The sequence below is a fragment of the Neofelis nebulosa genome, chromosome 2 (assembly GCF_028018385.1).
Source record: "Neofelis nebulosa isolate mNeoNeb1 chromosome 2, mNeoNeb1.pri, whole genome shotgun sequence".
In the NCBI taxonomy this organism is placed as follows: Eukaryota; Metazoa; Chordata; class Mammalia; order Carnivora; family Felidae; genus Neofelis; species Neofelis nebulosa.
The window spans coordinates 29,152,823-29,172,596 of record NC_080783.1 but is presented as its reverse complement, the minus strand read 5'-3'; the positions used below and the strand labels follow the sequence as shown (position 1 = coordinate 29,172,596).

General features: G+C 45.7%; 1 protein-coding gene and 1 long non-coding RNA gene across 3 annotated transcripts in view; one reads left to right on the top strand and one right to left on the bottom strand.

Moving 5' to 3' along the window:
• KLF7 (KLF transcription factor 7) overlaps window positions 1-14,298 on the bottom strand; it is an 87,339-nt gene extending 73,041 nt beyond the window's left edge. Inside the window, exon 1 of one of the 2 annotated variants that reach the window (XM_058707469.1) lies at window positions 13,761-14,298. In XM_058707469.1, the coding sequence (XP_058563452.1) occupies window positions 13,761-13,862 (102 nt within the window). In that variant the 5' untranslated portion in view covers window positions 13,863-14,298. The remainder of the gene's footprint in view (window positions 1-13,760) is intronic. The other variant, XM_058707477.1, reaches the window with a different exon arrangement.
• Window positions 14,299-14,311: 13 nt separating this feature from the next.
• On the top strand, window positions 14,312-18,120 carry LOC131499466 (uncharacterized). Its single transcript, XR_009255888.1, has 2 exons — window positions 14,312-14,493; window positions 15,132-18,120. It is a non-coding gene; the product is annotated as an uncharacterized LOC131499466 (long non-coding RNA).
• Window positions 18,121-19,774: the final 1,654 nt, after the last annotated feature.

The following is a 19,774-nucleotide window of genomic DNA, read 5'->3' as shown; positions in this document are numbered from 1 at the left end:
GCAGTCAGTAGGATTCTGTACCACATGTCTCTATGTCAGACTAAGAAACCTCAGAACTGGCTATATGTTTTTCTTCCACAAAAGGAGTTTTTCCCACCACTGACCCATCGGGTCTCTGGGAGTGACAAAAGAAACCCTGACAAATAGCAGTCATTTGGTAAGGAGGGCTGTCTGACCAAAAAATACATTTAGTTCGGATTGTCCCTTTTGCTCTCACTTAGACCAAGGGGAGGCTGCACGCTCAGGAAGCTCCGTTTCCAAATTGGAAAATGTTGCAAATACCAATAAGGAATGAACATGCTCTGGAGCAACTGCTCGGTGCAGGCAGGGAGAGGGGTAAACCAGATGGTCTTCTCCATCCCAGATTTTGAAGATCTACAACAGAACCTGGATGACTCGGAGAAATTCAGATGCAATTTGGAAGCTGCTTTATAAGACAGAATCCTAAACAAAGGCACTCAACAAGGCAAAGAAATCTAAGATGCAATGAAAATGGGTTCTGGGCAAGAGCAGAAAGCCAACCGGTTTGACACTGGGCGGAGTGGGGGAATAAAGGTTGTCCCCCAGTCATAGCATTTTGGAGGGGAAGGTGCCTTCAAGAGCTGCCAGTCTAAGGGTCACAAATCCAGACGCATGCTCACCGGGTCAGAGATCAGAAAGGAAGCTAGGTAGAAATAATCGGTACAAGGTTAATTGAAGAGTGCCTGATCTGTCTAAAAGCATTCAAACTAAAAAGAAAGTTGAAATAGGTGTGCTGGTCAAATAAAACACCTCTTCAAGCCAGTTCAACCTAGAAGCTTCCTGCTTGTATCACTGATAATCTAACTTTCCCTAGCTCTACCCCATGGTGTAACGCACAAGGAAACATACTAACACCTAAGGACCAGAGGGGTCACAACATTTGATGACAAGCACAAAACAGTGGGTATATGTGAGCCAAAATGGCAGGATTATGTTGCAGACTAAAATGACGTTAAATAGAAAAAAATTAAATGATATTAAAGCAAAAATCTTCTGCATGTCTTCGGTTTGGATATACTAAGTTTACATGAAAACAAATTACCATCCAGTTAAACACAAAGCTACTGAGAAGCGGGGGAGGATGTATGTAGAGAGAGGCTGTACGAAACAACACCTAAGTAACCAGAGACCCAGGTAGTTAAATCTGTAGTTAGATTTGTCACAATGGCCCTGGACTAGCGGCAAATGGAGCTCTGACTTCCATTTTCCAGGCAGAAAAAGTGGGGTACTTAGAATCCTTACATCTTGTTTTCAAAAATACTTTTCTAAGTTACATGTTCAAGATTCCTTCGGGATACGTCTCAAAGAGCAATATAAGAAAAATCCTATCCATTCCTGGTATTGGTTAATGTATATTTTTACAAGATTGGATAAATGTGGGACTTTTAAAAATGTTCATTTATTTTGAGAGCGAGAGCGAGAGAGAGAGAGAGAGAGAGAGAGAGAGAGAGAAAGGAGAGGGGCAGAGAGAGGGAGAGAGAGAATCCCAAAGCAGGCTCCACGCTGTCAGCACAGAGCCCCACGTGGAGCTGAACCTTACAACCATGAGATCATGACTTGAACCAAAATCAAGAGTCAGAGGCTTAACCCACTGAGCCACCCAGGCGATCCACTTGAGAACTTTTTTAAAAGTGAAATTCCAGGAAAAAGATCTCATGGATATAGTAAGTCGTATGAAGTCTTCCCAGGAAATCTATGAAGTGGGGAGAAGGATGAGAACATTTTCTCTTGAGACAGCCGGAAGCAGACTAGACAAAGAACTGGAAATGTTCTTTCAAGGAGCCCCCCTCCTGCCAACCAACGGGACCTTCCTTCTCTGGCTTCTACGTATCTGAGAAAACACAAATGTACACACTCCACAGAAGGAGGGAAGGCAGTCTGCACACAGAGCTGGCATCCCTGAAATGAATCTCTCCATAGGTGCTGGGCTAAACCTTCAGTATGAGGAAATAATCTTGGCGTTTTATAGCAGCATGTGCGTGATTCTTCCCCTTCCCCCATAAAACTCCCAACACGAACAACCACATCAAATTATTGCTTTTCAGAGGCCAATTCAAAAACGCCCTACTTTATCACAGAAAGAATATTCCTTGTGTATGTGAGTGCTTCCATTATGTCTTATTTGAAGGAGGAAAATGAAATAAAAATCCTATCTGAGATATTTATAGATCTCATAAAACCTGATTCACTCTCATAAGCTGCTGTAAGCTCAGTCATCAGGTAAGGCAGAAATGGCAGGTGTAGTAACCAGCACTGTATTATGTTATATATGCCTAATTCTGGCTCTTAAAACATAACCACATGCTGGAAAAACTTAAGTAAGTCCTAAGTAAGACTGGAGAGAAAGAAAGGGGAATGGCTTCGACACATGCATGAGCAGGCCAGCCCGTCATGTAGGCCCCCGGTCAGGCCAGTCCTGCCCCAGGTCTAAGTATAAGAGACTTCACAAGAGCTTCCCCTGTGGGATGGATGAAGGAATGCCATGCCCGATGCCCAGCCCTCACTCTCGCCCTGCCTTCCACCATTCACCTTTCCCTAGCCATTCCGGTGATACCATTTAGAGAAAAGAGCATCGTGTCACTTTGCACTGTAATTGGGGAGAGGGAGGATGGTTGAAAATGGAGAAGGAACGGGAATTTGTTAAGTGGATGCTACATGCCAGACCGTGGGCCAGAGAGCCAACGTGCCTGCCCTTACATGGGCATTATTAACTCCATTCCACAGACACCAGAATGAGGCTCAGAGACGCTGTCTCAAGGTTTCAGCTCTGCCTTATTCCAACACCTCCGTGTAATTTGGCTACTACCAAACACTGTGACCTCAAGGAGATGTAGCACAATCCAGTCCTCTTAGACATGACAAAACCAAGCCCCAGAAAGAAGCCAGACCAGAGAACAGTTCAAATCCATACAGGTCCATTGGTTGCCAGGCCATCGTCTTTAGCTTCTGCCCTGGTGTCTCCTATCTAATCAAGAGTCTGCATAAATGTTAAAAATTCAGAGTGTCGAGCAGACTGCCTGAGTTTGGATCCTGGCTCAATCGCTTCCAAGCCACTTAATACCTCCAACCTCGAGGTCTCCCTCCATAAAATGGAGATACACAGAATCTGTATCTCACAGGGTTGGAAGGACTAAATGAAATGCTGCAGATAAGGTGCTCCAGTGAGATCATCCGCAGGAATGAAGACATATATTAGATATTATTATAATGCTTACTTGGCGATAGGAAGAGTCACCGAGTGGAAAGAGGGAGGAGGAAAACGTGTTCCACCACTGGTCTTGCAACTCATTTACTTCGCAGCCACAAGAAGACAACTTGCTCAATCTTCCTCTGCTTCCATTTTCCCACCTCTGAACGGGAAATTCTGTAATATCTGCCCGCTCCTTGGCCACAGGAGGAACATGCTAACGACAAGAGACCATGAGCAAAACACCCTGATACCTTCTGAACAAAAGCTTAATACAGATGTTTGTTAGACGCTCAAAAGCAGTGAGAAAATCCCCATCACAGAGGAAATTATCTCCTGGTCCATACTGAACACTGAGCGAGAGAGGCAAATGCACAGGTGGGGGCTGAACAATCTTAGAACACAGAAGTGAACCCAACGGCTCAATTTGACACGGAGCAGCATCCCCGGGGGCTTACGGGAGAATCAGCTCCGCACGGGGCCTCTTCCCAGAAGACATCTTCTATCACCATACGCAGGGACTGTGCTCTGTTATCGGGATCTATGGTGGCCATATGAACAAACATCAAAAGCTCAAAAGGTATGGGACGGGGGCAATCTATTTCCACTCCTTTGCGCGCTGACAAATGTGCCGCCTCTCCAAAAATAAGAGCCAGCACCGTGACCACTCCGTTGCATTCCTGCTACCCGAGCTCCGGAAGATGAGCCCATGGAGCGGGGTCAGGAACAGGCAGGCACTCCCTTGCACAGCAACTGCTCCACAGCTAATTGCCGTTTTCACAGCTGGGTTGAGCTTTCCAAAAGGCATCCTTCAACCCTAAGCTCTGAGCTCCTCTCATGATGTTCTTTCTCCCCAACCTGTACCCCCATCAAAGGCAGTTTATAGATAAAAGGATGTAGCTACAGTACATACATTTTTGCAAACATCACAGTGTGAAATGGAGGCACTTCTAAGGCTTCTTTGTGAAGATCACCACATGCCACGGTCATTACCACAAGAGCTAAGCCTTCCACGGACAAGGAGGCAGCCTCCTTGCCTGGATGTCCTCCGTGGCAGTTTTTCCACAGTTTATTTTTGCTCCTCTTACTAGAGACATGGGCCCTTTGAAATCCTTTATAAACAGAATCTACTTCCAAACAGTGAGGTCAGTAAGAAATATGGGGAGCTGCTTCCTAACGTCTATCTGGCATCATCCAACAGATGTTCATGCATGCATCCATCCCTGTGAAACCACAGAACAGGCTGAGGTAAGTGGAAAATCATGGTCAAGGGCCTGCCGAGAATGAATTATTTGAAGCACGGCATGGTGGCAGTTGAACGCCCAACACCACAAAGGTACCAGAAATGGAGTTTGACCAGGTTAAGTAAACCTGTAGAGGGTCACAGGAATGTGAGCCAAATGGGACCACACTTGACACTTTAAGGTGAGGGAAAGCAAAACAAGAAGGATGAAACAACGCTTGGGCAGTCGCTATTAACCAGTGAGCTGGATGAAGTGCATCCACCGGCACTGTCCTGCTTTATTCTATACCTCTGTTACACTTGGACTCCAAGTTACACAAGAAATCAGGTATTTCCATGTAAGCAGCAGGCACCGACGACTCTAATACACCGGATATTAAGTCTCTGAAGCTTAATGGCTCAAAGCCTTGGCTACTTATTGGAATCACCTGGAAGCTTAAAAACCAGCAACAACAACAACAAAAACAACGATGCCTGGCTTCCGCTCAAAGGGATACTGACTTAATTCGTCTGGGGTGTACCCATGATTGAGAACTATTTGCTGCAGGCATAGTCAAATGTTAACTCCTGTCATATCATAATCACTACCTATGTATTGAATGCCTACTGTGTGCAAAGCTCTCTATGAACCTGAAGGGTTACATATTAAAAGTTTATTAGCAGTGCACCTGGGTGACTCAGTCAGTTAAGCATCTGACTTTTGGTTTTGGCACAGGTCATGATCTCCTTTTTCATGAGTTCGAGCTCCACATCGGGCTCTGCCCTGACAGTGGGGAGCCTGCTTGGGATATTCTCTCTCTCTCTCTCTCTCTCTCTCTCTCTCTCTCTCCCTCTCCCTCTCCCTCTCTCTTTATCTCTCTCTCAAAATACATAAATAAACCTTAAAAAAAAGTTTACTATCAAAATTATAACCAAGGCATCAACTCTGCTCTAAAATATACCACCTCACTGGAAAACTAAGCCAGCGGGAAAAAAGAAAAGAAAAAGAAAGGAAAATTGTACTATAAGACAAAACTAAAAAGCATCATGAAAAATTAAAAAGCTCTACACAAGAGCATACAAATAGTAGCAATTACTATCGGCCAAGGGAAGGGAAAGGAGTGTCCTGGAAGATGTGGCAACCATCTGAAACTTAAAGGATGGGTAGAATTTGGACAAACAGAATCAGAAGGGAAGAGGGAGGAAGAAGGAAAAAGCTAAAGGAAATGACAGAAATAAAGACAGAAGCAGGAAAGGCACAGTCATCCAGTTTGGATGGCATTTACTGCACTCAAGAGGGGGAAATGTGACTATTACCCAGGCCGGGAACTGGAACATCTTAGAATATCCTAAGTCCTTGAAGTTTGGCCTCATCATATGTGCAAGAGAGAAAGAGCCATCGACAGCTTGAAATCATGGTGATGGAGGTAGAAAGTCAGTCCAGGGGAAATGCAAGGGGCTGCTCTGGGGCAATGGCAGAGGGAGCAGGAAGCTGAAGAGCACGGTGTAGTATGTCAGGGGCCAAATCAGTGGGATTTTCCACCTGATTGGATTCGAGGGAAGAGAGGAGCCAAAGATGACTAGAGCTTTCAAACCTAGACCACAAAAAAGAAGGTCATCTCAAAAAAGAAACTGGGCAGCCAGGAAGAGGGGAAAAGAAGTTGCTGAGTTCAAGCTTTGGAACACATTCAACTGGGATGATCCTGGGACAACCCCTAAGGGATTTATTGTCAGTCCCATGTTTTCAATCCAAAAGTGGGGACTGAAATTCAAGAACATATCTGGAGTTGGAGATGGAGGTCACAGCTTTGAGGAAATAAAGAAGTCCCCTTTAGAGAGGAAACTGTGACTTCTAACATCAGTGAGATGCGTTCCCACAGAGAGTATCCCAAGATTGGGTTGAGAAGGGAAAAAATCATCAGGCACAGGGGCAAAGAGCACCCTTCATTTCCTTTGCTCAGGATGGCCATGTGGAATCAAGCCTGCTTCATCCACCAGCCCCAAGAGGACATTCTGAGAGGTTACAGAAGTTGACTTTCTTCCCAACTGCTTATCCCAATATGGAGTATTTTGCTGTTGTTGTTGTTTAAATCTGTAGAACATTACAACCTCACTGCCCATCCAACCTGCTCTAGAAACTTAGAAACACTTCAAATTTTTTTTTCCTGAATTGGCACATGATTGCTGTTGCAGTTTTGTTCAGTCCCTTTGTTGGCCTGGTGTCAGCGACGAAGCCATTGAACATTCGATGCTTTTGACATAAAACCCCAGTTCTATGGTCCATCCAACCCCCCTACTGCCTACATCCTACACCCTCCTTACTCCCACTCTACGTGTTATCATTTAAGTGACAGTCCTTTTGTAAACAAACCTACACATATAATTGGGGGCTTTTGTTCGTTTTCTTCAGGACAGTGTACATTTTCCAGGTTAGCACACATTATTAAAAGTGGAAAAGGGATTAAATCATACACATAAGCCTTAGCCAAGAAAACCAAGAGCTTGGTTTAGGCCCCAGATAATTCCAAAATTCCATGTACTAGTACTGTTCTAAGTAAAAAGGGCATTTTCTTGTTCCCTTAAAGGGGAGAGAGGAAAAGAGAGAGGAAGAAAAAACGAGAAGTGACTCAAATTATATTCAGACAGTGTAACAAAAAGCAAGCAAACTGATGTGGGCATCCAAAAGGGTCCTGAGCCCTGGAACCACCAGCACTGTTAACTACAGGTGTATGACCTTGGAGGGTTCAATGCCTCATCTGCTTTAACAACCACTTGGTCCAACACTACAGTCTTTGAACTGAAGAACCCAAGACCCTTTTCAGGATTTGAAATTCCAAGATTCTATGTTCCTAGGTTTGGTACGAGGCCTGGGGCCTGACTTTCAATATGGACCCTCAGGGAATGTCAATAAACCCAAATTCAGAAATAGATATCGCATGTAGCTCTACATTAATTATTTTAATTACCTCTAATCATTTCCGAATGACACAGACATGGATGCTGTTTCCGGGCCATTATGGACACGTGTATTCACACTGTATACTCATCTGCCCTACAAGGGCCACCAGCCCCGACAGGCCATTAGCTAAAAAAGCAACAGGAAGTAGTAAATCTAAGGCACACTTTATGAACAAGGTTGTAGCAAAGTGGGGAAACACAGACAGGCATAGGGCAGTACTCAAAAACTCACACAAGACTTACAATTTCTTTTTCTGGCAGTTATGTTCTGATTCTGTACTACTGAATTTTGAACATGTTGACTTTCCCCTACTGGGAGTCCAGCTTAGAGGGCAGATATGTAGTAAAAAGTACCTGCAGTGTAACCTTCACTCACAAGCTTATATCCAAGTCAACTCTGCATCACCCCAAGAGTCTCTTTGCACCTAACCAGCATTAAGAAGGGACTAAGTCTTCACAGTGATATATTTTCCATATTTTAATATAAATAAACAAAGAGAATCTCACAAGGTGTGACCGACTGCATTCACCAGCTCAATCAGGAACGGTATTGCCATGAAATCAGAAGTCACCCACACCTCAAGCAGGCTGATACTGGACCCCTAACCAAGACTGCTGCGGGCTCTTGGCTGTGATACCAACGTTACGACGCATGTGGTGGCGAGGACAGCTAGAAGCTGCTCTATTGCAGGGAGAAATGGACACAACACCCTTAGCAGGACGCTTAGCAAGTTCTCCGGCACGCCAAAATACCAAGGGAGGAAAACAAAAAGGAGTCAAGATGGTAGAAATAACCCTCCAAATGAGCAGCAACAGATAAAGGCAAGGAAAGGGAAGGAACACGATCATGACCGTGTTTAAGTGAAAGCATATCCTGGTAAAGGCAATGCTTCATTTATTTGGGGAACTCTTACACTAAATTGGGAAAGGACAGTTTCTCAGGTGGATGCTCTAGGGCGAGCACACGATGTAACAGGGTAGAGGGGTGTTTCTTAAGTTGCCCACGTTACATGAAATGCTCATGATTAGGTACTGCAAATCGTTCCACGGATTTTAAGCCATTAGTAGTTGTAGAGCTTCCTAATCTCTGTACTTGTTAAGATTCAGCAGTTTGGGTTAAAATGTTTCTACTTGTTTATGCTAAGGAAGCATTCAGATGATTCAGGAAAACAAAGGGATTTCTTTGCAGAGACCAAATCTCCACCCCTCACTCTCCTGGCACCACTCAGGTTAAATCGGGGAGCTGTCCTAAACTTTCAGCAAATCCTAATTCCAACATACATGCTAACTAACGTACTGAGTGAACAGAATCACAGAGTAGTCTGCGTTCACCAGTCACAGGGTCCAGCATAGGAGATAAAGAACTCCTTGCCCACTACTACAAACTGCAGAGATAGGGGGCGTCAGCCATTCGATCAACACGAGCCAGTTGGGGCTGGCCAGAGTAAACTGTATTTTCCTTTGCCCAACGGGCACAGAGTGATTAAAGAAGACTGCAATGCCTTCTTGGACTCAAAAAGTTAAAATACAGGAATTCTCTGAAGGGAGAAGAATCTGAAGATTTATAAGAGTGGCTACTAAAAGCCCCATTAGGACCCTCTCTAAACTAGTCCCGTTTAAGTGGAGAGGCAAAGAGCCCCCACTGGCATTTATATTTAAAATGGGCTGGAAGAGAGGAAGAACCCACATCTGAACACTGAAGGTCTCTGACATACCCACACATAAATCATTTCAGGGTGAGGCTGTCACAGTGCATCTTCTGCTCTGCCCTTTAAATGGATTGGACCCCAACATCACATTCTCCTCAGGGTAGGGGGGGGTGGTGGTGGGAGTTGCATGGAGAACAAAGAAGTCACCACTTCCTTTATCCCCCCACGGAAGACAGAGGTAGTAAGAATATCTGCCGTGTAGCATCCACTCACTTTAACATACTGAACTACAAACAGGTAGATGGAATGATCGCGTTCGTGACCCCTAAATCGACACAAAGATGTCTCCATTAAAAAGAACATGGAAAGAATCTATTAAAGAAAGGCTAAGTGTGTGATTGATTGCATACACATGTGCTTTCATTTGTAAAGCCACATTTACTTAGTGACTGCATCCTTATGAAGAAAATCTGAATTACAGGACAGTTTTCTTTTCCTTTTTTTTTTTTTTATCTCCCAAGTCATTATTTCAAATTAAAAAAAAAATAGATTGATGGTAACTAAAGAGCACCCACATCACATACAAAAAGGCAAAAAAGCCAGCTAGTTTATCCTTTCAGTGTGGTTAGCTAGGCTCCTTTGTGTCTACAAATTTCCCTGGGTGGTGCTGTTGCCAAGAAATTCTAATTCATGACAAGGTTTCCTGCAAATTGGGGACAGAGGCAAACCTACAGATGCAGGGACCCTACAGTTTGCTTTGTCTTTCCGGCTGAGACAGCACCTGGCCGCTCAGGCCTGTAGAAGGCAGTGCACAGGCCAGGGCACCAAAAAGAGGAAGCAGCAATGTAGCTCAGAGAACAAATCCCATCCCTGGTATCATGAGGCTGTTCTTGGAAGGCAACCATTTTTGTAGGTTGTCCCCTAGAGATGCCTCGTATCAAAAGCCCTTGTAACAAGCGTTACAGGGTGCCTGAAACCAAGATGAAACTGCAGTGTTATGGGGACACTTTAGTTCTTACTAAAGTGCCATTAGTTTAAAACAATGGGGGAATGGGGGGAGGAGGGAGGAATGTTCTATGATTTATTTATTTGTTTCCAGTAGCAGTGGAAAATTTTCTCTGAGCAAAAAGGAGGCCTGAAACTGACCCCATCTGCCAATTATGAATCAGCATTAATGACAAGCATAATTCCATAAGAGTTTTCAAGCAAACATACCACGCTCCTCAATGACATGAAGCAAAGCTAAGTGCAAATAACAACTTAGAACTTCATTACTTGACCTGCACTCCTGAAAGAGCAGGCGAGGTATGGAAAATATATCCAGATTCTCAAAGTCTTTGTAGCTTCTCGGAGAAAAATAACCAAGTGTATCATATCAAATCCTTTTTATTTTCCAAGGCAACAGCGGGTCCAGAAAAATCATGATTTCTATTGGCAACAAAACTCATGAATGTGTTTCCCTTTATCCATCAGCAAGTGGTACCCTATACACTACTCCAGCTTCTGTCCTACCTTTGACTTTTTCCTGCTTTTGCTCAGACAGCTCTTGGAAAATTTCCTGCAAGTTTCCAAAGAACTTAAGGCTAGTAGCCTTAAGAGTTGTGCGTCAGCTGAATTCCATAAAATAATAGACCACAGAAGCACAGTGTAATTTACAGTTATATGACAGGCAGAGATGATGTTACTTGGGCCAAGTGCTTAAGTATGCAGTCAGAGCCGGGGAATGGAGAGCTGTTAATGTAGGATGTCCATCTGGATTTTAAAATTACACCGGCAATGATGTTCAGAGTTGGAGCTGTATGTTGCTATAGACATCACTGCCTGAAAGCCCAATGTCAAAATGACGACCCCTGTGACAGCAGGACCATCCCAAGCTCACTGACGGTTAAGCAGGACGATGATCCCAGACCCCAGTTTAAAATAACATCCCCAAATAGTCCATCTTTAATTTTCAAAGGCACAGATGTTCTTGGGTTTATCATCCAAGCCACTCTTTCTCTACAAACCAAATCAGATTATTAGAATCTCTGTATTTCGTTCATCTCAAGCCCAGGTACACTGTTCACTTGCAGAGAACATCTAATAATTGCTCCCCATTTGACCTCTAAAATCTGATTACCCCAGAGCATCAGGAAACTTCCTCCTGCCTGGGGTTCTTTGCAACAACCTTCTTAAGCCATTTTGAGCAAAGGAGTCTCAAAATTTCACCATCTGATGGTTGATTTGGCCCCAGCAGTTGCATATAACCATCCCCCTCTCCTTACACACAGAAGCAGCAAAGGGTGGGGGAGGGGAGGGCCAAGGAGAGGGAGGAAGGAAGAGATGGAGGTTGGAGGTTTTGTCATCAGCATGAACTTAGAGTCATAGTCACCTTTAAAGAGAGCAGTTGTGACTATAGAGAGCAGGGCAGAAAGGTCCTTGGAGTGATATCTTATTTAGTAGTGCTTCCCCACAACTTATGTTTCGGCATAGACTATGAGCATGCTTCTCAAACAGCTTGGCAAAGGGTCTTAAGGTAAGAGTAGCTGCCAGTTGGAGAGGGCTAAGGCAAGAAGTAAGGAGGGAGGTGTGTGTGTGTGTGGGGGGGGGGGGTGATATTCCTTGGCCTGCAGTAGAAACTAAGCTAGCGGTTCCTTGAAGGAGGTGAGTGGAGACGGGTAAAGAGAGGAGGGGGAAGGAAAAGCAGAGAAGGCTTCTGAGGAAACAATAGATCTAACACATCCCCGAATTATCAAACCAGTGATGCTTCTTTACATATCCAGACTTTCTCCTGGACGCTCTAAACCAGATCTAGAAAAGCAGGTTTCCTCTGGAGCGGCCTTCCCCCGAAGCAGGCTTTACTACTGTGAAAACTTGAACCAAAACAAAGTTGTGTGATTCATCAGGAGGGAACGCTGTAACAAATAAAGCCAACTTTCTTCCCTCCAACACTGCTTAACAGTTAGTCACAAACAAGGGCTGCCTTGGGCAGGCTGACTAAATCAACAGATTCCCTACCCTAACCTGTCTAGACAGTCGTTAATACGCAACCGGTTTGACACCAGTGGGCTGACAATGTGAAATGGAGGCTATTTCGGAAAATGAAATTCTGGCCACATTTTGGCTTAATTAGCATGTGAAATAAAAGGAGGAAAAGATCTAGCGAGACCCTTCATGAGACAGTCTCATTAGGGATGGGGGGGGGGGGGCAGAGGAAGGATGCACTGAAGAAATGCCTTGCGCTAAAAACGTATGAACTATGTGCGCACTGAGAGACAAAGTCGAGTGTATCTGCCAGCATCCCTGGGCAGCAACATACATGTGGACACAGGGGCCGGTACCTGGAGGAAAACTCACAGCCTCTAACCAGGGGAGAACAGTAACTAGTAACAAAGGTACAGTCAGAGGATCGGCTTTGCCCCTCTTCACCCTACACCAAAAGCCAAACCTCACCCGCGAAAGCGGCAACTGTTACTTCCCAGCCTCGAGCTGGCAAATCCCGCTTTGGATCCTGGCAGGAGAAATTCAGCCGTTCATTAGCCTTAACAAGCTGCTGTCATGGAGCGAAGTTACATGAGCAGCCACACACCGAGCCTCTCTCGGTCTTCCCCAAGGGCAGGCTGGTTTCTCCAGGACGGACTGTGCGAGTTCACACTTCCGATGTGCAAACCCAGCCTGTGTTCTTGGACGTTCCATGGGGCACAGTGTAGTATTTTTAAAGGATACCCCAACCCCCCGCCCCCCACCCACCATCTTTCCTGCAGAGTGTCCCTTCAGCAGCTCCTAATCCATGCTGAGAAAACCACTGTTTCCGCAGCAGATCTAGCACTTTCCACTGACCAGCACTTTCTTTATTCCACTTCACAAAGCCCGGTGAACTTGTCACCAGACCCACTTTGCCCTCAGTGGGACGCCTAGCCAACTTGGCATCGGTGCCCTTCAGCATCATAGGAGTTTCTTAACTAGTCCTCTAAGACAAAGTCAGAGGCACGGAAGCACATACCACCCTTTGTCAGAGGTTGTGCTGTCTAACTAGGGAGGGACCCCAAACAAAAAAAGAGAAACAGGGACACATACAGAGGCATCGCACTGGGGAAACCTACAATGCATGGTCAGCGTTAGGTAGATACATCTTCCCGTGCTCCTCCTAGATATCCTGGAATATCTTTTGTCACTGGGCTCCTCTGCCCTCTGCCCACCTCCTCAATCTCAAAATCAAGTTTCTCTCTTGTCTTGACACTGGCTAATTACTGAGAAAACACTCCGCTATGCTCCTACCTCCTGACCCCCATCTGACGGTCCTCAGCACCAGTTGAAAGAACTGAACCCGATTTAAGGTACCAAGCAGGTAGAGCTCGAGCATGTAGGGACGCGGTATCCTGGCATTAATGGCTCATCGAGCCCCAAACCACCTTTCCACCCGGTTCCTCCGAACCCCAGAAGTTACGCAGGTCTGTGCTGGGGACAGTGAGCCCGACAACGTGTGCGCAAGGATGTGTGTTGGTGACTGAAACGCAGGCAGCTCAGACCGGCTGCTCAGCTCAGCACGCTAAGGGGTTAGAGGGTGGGTGGAGAGGTAAGCGCAGATGACTGTTTCCGAAAACATTTTAACCAACAAACAGCCAAAAAAGGGTGGGGGGAATAAAACAAACAAACAAAAAATTCAACCCCGAGCCCACACCAACGCAGCCCCTGCGCCTCCGCCGCCACCACACGATTTACACAAGTAATTTAAATCATTCACCTGCTGCCAGGTCTCCTCCAGGGATGGCAAAGCTGAGAAGTAGCCGGTGTCGTGGACAAGTTGTAGCTCCTGGAATATACTATAACTAGCCAACACGTCCATGCTGCTGCTGCCGGGCAAAACGGGAGGAGAAACCCTCCCCCGAACACAGTTGGGTCTGTTTGTTTGTCAGTCTGTCTGGCTCACCCCCCAAGAAGGCAGACATCCAGTGGCCCTTTTGTTTTGTTTTGTTTCAGTCAACTAAAAAGGAAAAAAAAATCAATGCAGGAGAGAGGAAGAGAGGAGGTGAGAGAGGAGAGAGTGAGTGGGGTGGATGGAGAGAGGCATCCAGCGTGTACAAGTGCAGACCGCTGCCAGGAAAAGGGGACTTCTCCACGGGAGTAACAATTCCCTTCCAGGGCTCTAATCACTCCAGCTCGTGGATCAGGAAGGGGGATGCAAACTCACTGACACGAAGCTGCCATCTATTTCTGCAGCGCTGTTCGCTCCTAATGCAATCTTTGCTCTTTATTTTGGGAGGTTGCATTTTTTTTTTCTCGCGATCGCTTCTCTCCCCCCCGTCCCTTCCCTCCCCACCCCCCACCCCATCCTTGCTAGTTTGTAGTCTCTCCCCCCTCCTTTTCTCCTCCTCCTGCTCTTCCCCCTCCCCAAACTCCCCCCCTCCGCCTGGCTCTCCGCGCAGCCGTGGGATCTCGGAGGAGGGCGTCCATTAGGCCGCGTGTGACCATGTAAGGTAAACAGGGGGCTCATGAAGTCACTGAGGACCAATGGGGAGCGCGGAGCGGGGTCCGGGGCGGGGCTTGGCTCTGGCGGCGAGCGCGGATTGGCGGGCTGCGGATCTCCCTGCTGCCTTACAAGGCGGTGCGAGGCGAGCTATTTTTAGAGGGCTATATAAGGGGGCTGAGGCGGCCGCGAGGCGGCCGGGGAGCGCGAGCGCGAGGGACGGGGAGGGCCGCGGTGACACTCGCGCCGGCTCCCGGGACGCCGAGGCGGCCGGGCTTGGGCCGCGCTCCGGCCTCCGACCTTCGCTTCGGTGCCTGGCGGAGCCCCGGGCGCCGGGAGCCTGCGCCCCTCGGAGGGGCGGGGTCGCGTGTCGCCTTCCTGGCGGTGACGCGGCCGGTCAGGAGGTGAAAGTCCAGAATGCGGGGTTAGGATGCCTCCTGGAGGAGGAGCGGGGCGGGAGCCCGGCGGAGCTGCCGTCGGGGGGTGGGGGAGGAGGCAGTGACACTTCCCACTCCGCCTGGCTCCGGGACCCGGGGGCGGAGAGCCGCGAGGGAGAGGCGTGGTAAGGGGGGGAGGGGGGGCTCACTAAAAAATAAACCGAGAAAGAAAGAAAAAGGCCCCCAAAGCCCTTTCACAAATTGCCCACAGGCTGCCAGGGCGCAGGAAGAAGCGCCCGAGGAGGAAGTGGCACACAATGGAACCGAACAAAGGGGAGCGGCGCGGAGACAACGACCGGCGCCCGCCCCCCGCACGCAGTCCCCGCCCCGGTGCGCGCCGCCAGCCGCCCTCCCCCCGCTGGGACCCCACGCGGGGCCCGCGTCGGGAGGCAGACGCCCAGTTAGCGTTGATCGAAAGGGGGCATTTCGCGGGAGTGGGAGTCCGAATGGAAGGCGCCCGGACCGACGCGGGGCGCAGGCAGCTTCTGTGTCTCCCCATGTGGCTTAGGGAGAGAGGTGTCTAGCGAGCTGCGGTGGTGAAGAGTCGGAACCGGATCCGGCTCTGGAATTGGCACGTAGAAATATCCAGAGATACTCCTCTCTTAGATGCAGACCCTGCACACGCACGTTTCTGGGGTCGACCAGTTGTTTGCTTGACCTTCCGTGGTCAGTGTGATTCACGTTTCCCTAAAATGTACCATGAGCCAAGCCTACACCTTTGGAACGACTGCAGAATTCGGTAGTTCTTCAGATGAGAAACTTAATTTTACTCCTAAGAAAAGAAACCCATCCAACTTAATCGCCCTTCTCTCCTTCTGACTCTGTGGGACTCCATAGCATAATATTTGTTAGATTCTGCTTTATAGAACGAGCATAATTTGACATTTAGTTCTTGCCAGGGGAAATTAAACAAATTACTGGGCTTGAGGAAAGTCTAATTTATTTGCTTTGTGATGTCTGGAGTTCTGTTGGTTAGACCTACAGCATCCGTTGTAGGAGAATAATTGGCAGAGCTACTGGAGTGTATATAAGTCGTGCAAGGATCTTAGTGCATTTAGTATTAGGCATATACACATTAGTAGTGCTAGGGGAATGATGGTACAGAAAGGTTAAACGGCTACATGAATAAGATGATATCATGATAGCACACATATGTGTTAGCACAGGGCATACTTCTCATGAAGGCTTCTCTTTGAAAGGCCAGATGGGCCTTTCCCAGAAGTAGAAAACCACTTAGAGCCATCACATCCCAGTTAATGCGTTAACTTGATCCTTATGGTCACTGGTGCTGCTGCTTACTGGCCCTGTGACTAAGCTTCCTAGCTCAGACCCTCTGATTACCCATCTCAGAAATAGAAATAATGGTATCTGCCTCGCCTGGATGTTGTGAAGAATCAAAGTAAGGTTTGCAACTCACCTAGCATAGTATCTGGTGCCATTAGGTAGATGCTAAATGTTAACCATCATTATCTCCTGGCTTTGGCTAAGTAGACCAAATAAGATATCTGAACTAATGAGACCCATGGAGGGGTGGTGGGAAGGGACATACCAAAGTCTTAGAGACTAAGAGGAGTGGTATAAGCCCCTTGCCAATCTGTAATAAGTATTACGAATGTAATGTTCCTATTGTGTGGGGGGATGGGGAAGAGACCATTGAAAAGCCCTGAGGCAGAAAACAAGTTCTACAGTAAATAGGGGAAGGAAAAGAACTTAGACACAGGGAAGCTCAAGAAGCAAAAGGCAAGGCAAGGCCAAAGCATGTAATTTGATGTCTGAACTCAAGTGAACTTCATTTCTGTTTTGTGCATTACCCTCTTGCCATTTTTGAACAAAATATGACATTCTTGTTAACCTGTGAGTTCAAAGATTATACAGATAATAGTTAACTAGTTAAACACTTTCAGTATGCCAGGCTGTATGGGCACACAAACGATTTTTATATGCAATTCTTCATTTCATCCTCACAACAACCTGACGGAAGTATTTTTGTATCTCCAACTTTATAGATGAAAATACACAGGCTTAGAAATAGTTGGTCAAGGTCACACAACTGAGAAGGAACTGAGCAGAGGTTCAAATCCAGGAGCATCTGACTTTCAAGACTTTGCTTTGCCTGGGGGTCTGTGTGCGGTGAAAGACTTAAGTTTCTTGTTTTAAGTCAAGATTTGTTTACAAAAATGCTTCGGTGTGGAGAAGGGGGGGCTTCCTTTGAGGTTTTTCTCCTTGTAAATATCAACCGTCCAACTTACAGAACTCAACCAAAATCTCACAGTGTCAATCTGAAAGACCTCATTATGACTTTCTTCAAAGCTTTATGGAATATTTTAGAATTCATTCTAAGAGATTTATGCCACAAGGCACTCCTAAAGTCACATTTCAAAAAGCTACTTTTTATAGCCTAGAGACCCTAGTTTCACATCGCAAAACGCATACAAAGAATCTGAATGTACAGAATAATCAACAAATTAAGATCACAAGGGAACTTTGGCGGTCAAACAAACCAAAAATAAACATCACCACTCTAAGCACCATATATTGAATGCCCTCTCTGTATCAGGCATTTTAGACGTGTTCTCATCCGATCTTCACCACGATCTTGTGAGGGAGCTGTCCCTGCTCCATTTTCACAGATGAAGGTATGCAAGTTCAGAGAGGGTATGTAATTTGCCCATTACCATATGTCTGTTAGGTGGTACAAGCCGATTCAAATATAGGTCTGATTCCAAGATGACTCCAGAGTCTGTGACCTCTACACACGTTGCCTTAGGAGACACTGATACTACTTTCAATAATATCACCCTTTGGAAGTTATCCCGTAGGAAACACCTAAGAGTAAATAATGTTTGCCTCCCCCGCCCCACAAAACTAAGAATTGAGGACGTTTTATGAACAACATAGTAAAAATTTGATATGTAAATAGACGCAACCAAGACATCAGACTGTTTCTACTAGAAAAGTCTCGTTCGTTAGTCTAGGAAGTCCTTATTAGGCTTGTGTGATTAGCGCTGGTAAAGCCTCCTAAAAATAAATCTACTTAAAGCAGGGGCCAAATCTCAGAGCAGTTGGTGAAAAGTAGACTTCACCTGAAAATAAAAGTCGACGTTATTAGAACACGTTTACTCTATCTTTTATTGAACAAAATTTATGTTGTAAGTACCACTATGCTAATTTTAGGATGAATAAACAATAAATCAAGATTACTGTTGGCTTAATTTTTTTTTGGCCAAACGTGCAGAACCTTACAAACATGCTGTAGTTCATTTTTGACTTTTATGCCATAATCAAAAGGAGGGTCATTTTATTAAAATGTTCGAGGGCTTCATCAGTTTTCCCCAGGATCTCAATTAATTTTGTGATATTCGAAGTATCGTCTTCTCTTCTTTTAAAGCATCAACATAGTCATCATCCCTGTTGACTTTACCTTCAGTTGTCTGTTTAACTTTACAGACCCTCACTTGCCACTTGCTCTACCAATTTCACTTTCACCGACATCACGAAACCTTACACCTTTCGCAAGATTTGCAATTTCACTTCGCAACAGAACTACATTTATTTGCATTGGATTACAAATGTTTACCACCATGGGGAGTAGAGGAGGGGAGCCTTGTGTTCAAAAGATGTTTGAATGGGGAACTCATTTATAGGTGGCCATGTCGTTAATAAATATTTCCACATACCTAGGAGTTTTGCTTCCCTTCCCTTCCCTTCACAGTCTCACTACAATGAAAGAACGTGTGAACTTAGGGAGCATGTTTTGATGATATCACAGAAAATAAGCATGTCAGAGGAGGTGGAGGTTAGTAAACAAGACTGAGAGACACGGTTCGAACCTGGAAGAAAAAGTATTTGTCCGTATGTGTCATAGAGCGAATGACATATGTATATACATATAACCAAAGAGTTGTTTCATCCTTGAAAAAAAAATGGCACCTTAATCAGGCTCTCATGTCCTGGAAAAAATACTCCTCACCGATAGACATCACCTTCTGTTTTCATTCTGTACTTGCTATCTGCTCATAATTTGGTTTCCCCCTTGTTCTGCCTGCAGGGAAAGAATGTACTGGCTACAACCACAGGAGCCCGGTGCTCATCGTGACAGTTTTGGTTTTTTTGTCAATACGAAGACATTTTAGTTATAATTGTGTTTTCTGGGAGTATAGTTAGCATGGGCCTGGCTCCCTGGATGTGTTCAGTTTTGACACTCTGACATGTTGAGGTTTCTGGACACGATGAGCTAAAAAAAAGGAAGGAAGGAAGGAAGGAAGGAAGGAAGGAAGGAAGGGAGGGAGGGAGAGAGAGAGGGAGGGAAAGGACAGAGGGAGGAAGGAAGGAAAGAAATCTTGGTCTTAACGAATTAACCAAAAACTCTTGGCAGATAGTTTGCTGATCTCCAGAAAACATGCCAGTATTGCTATCGCTTGTCAGAATTCTTCGGGTATGTTATAGTTTAATAAAAAACAAAATGTTTTTTTTTTTTTTCATGAAATGTTAAAGCCAACCCTGAATGTTGAATTCTTCATTGTATTGGGTCATACAAACAGGATAAAGGTGCATTGCTGGTGATGGGCATGTTGCTCTGACTCAAGTAGTCTTTTGCTTAACAAAAATTGACCTACCGGAGTGATAAAGGTAAGGCATTCAAAAATTTCTTTAAAAGTTTACTGTCAGGAATGTCCTACCCAGACCTTAGAATTGAACATTTAATGTTATTATGACCTGTAGTGCATTATTCCTGTGGTGATTAATATCTGCAGTCACTTTTTTTTAATGTTTATTTTTGAGAGAGACAGAGAGACAGAGTGCAAGTGGGGGAGGGGCAGAGGGAGCCAGAGACACAGAATCTGAAGCGGGCTC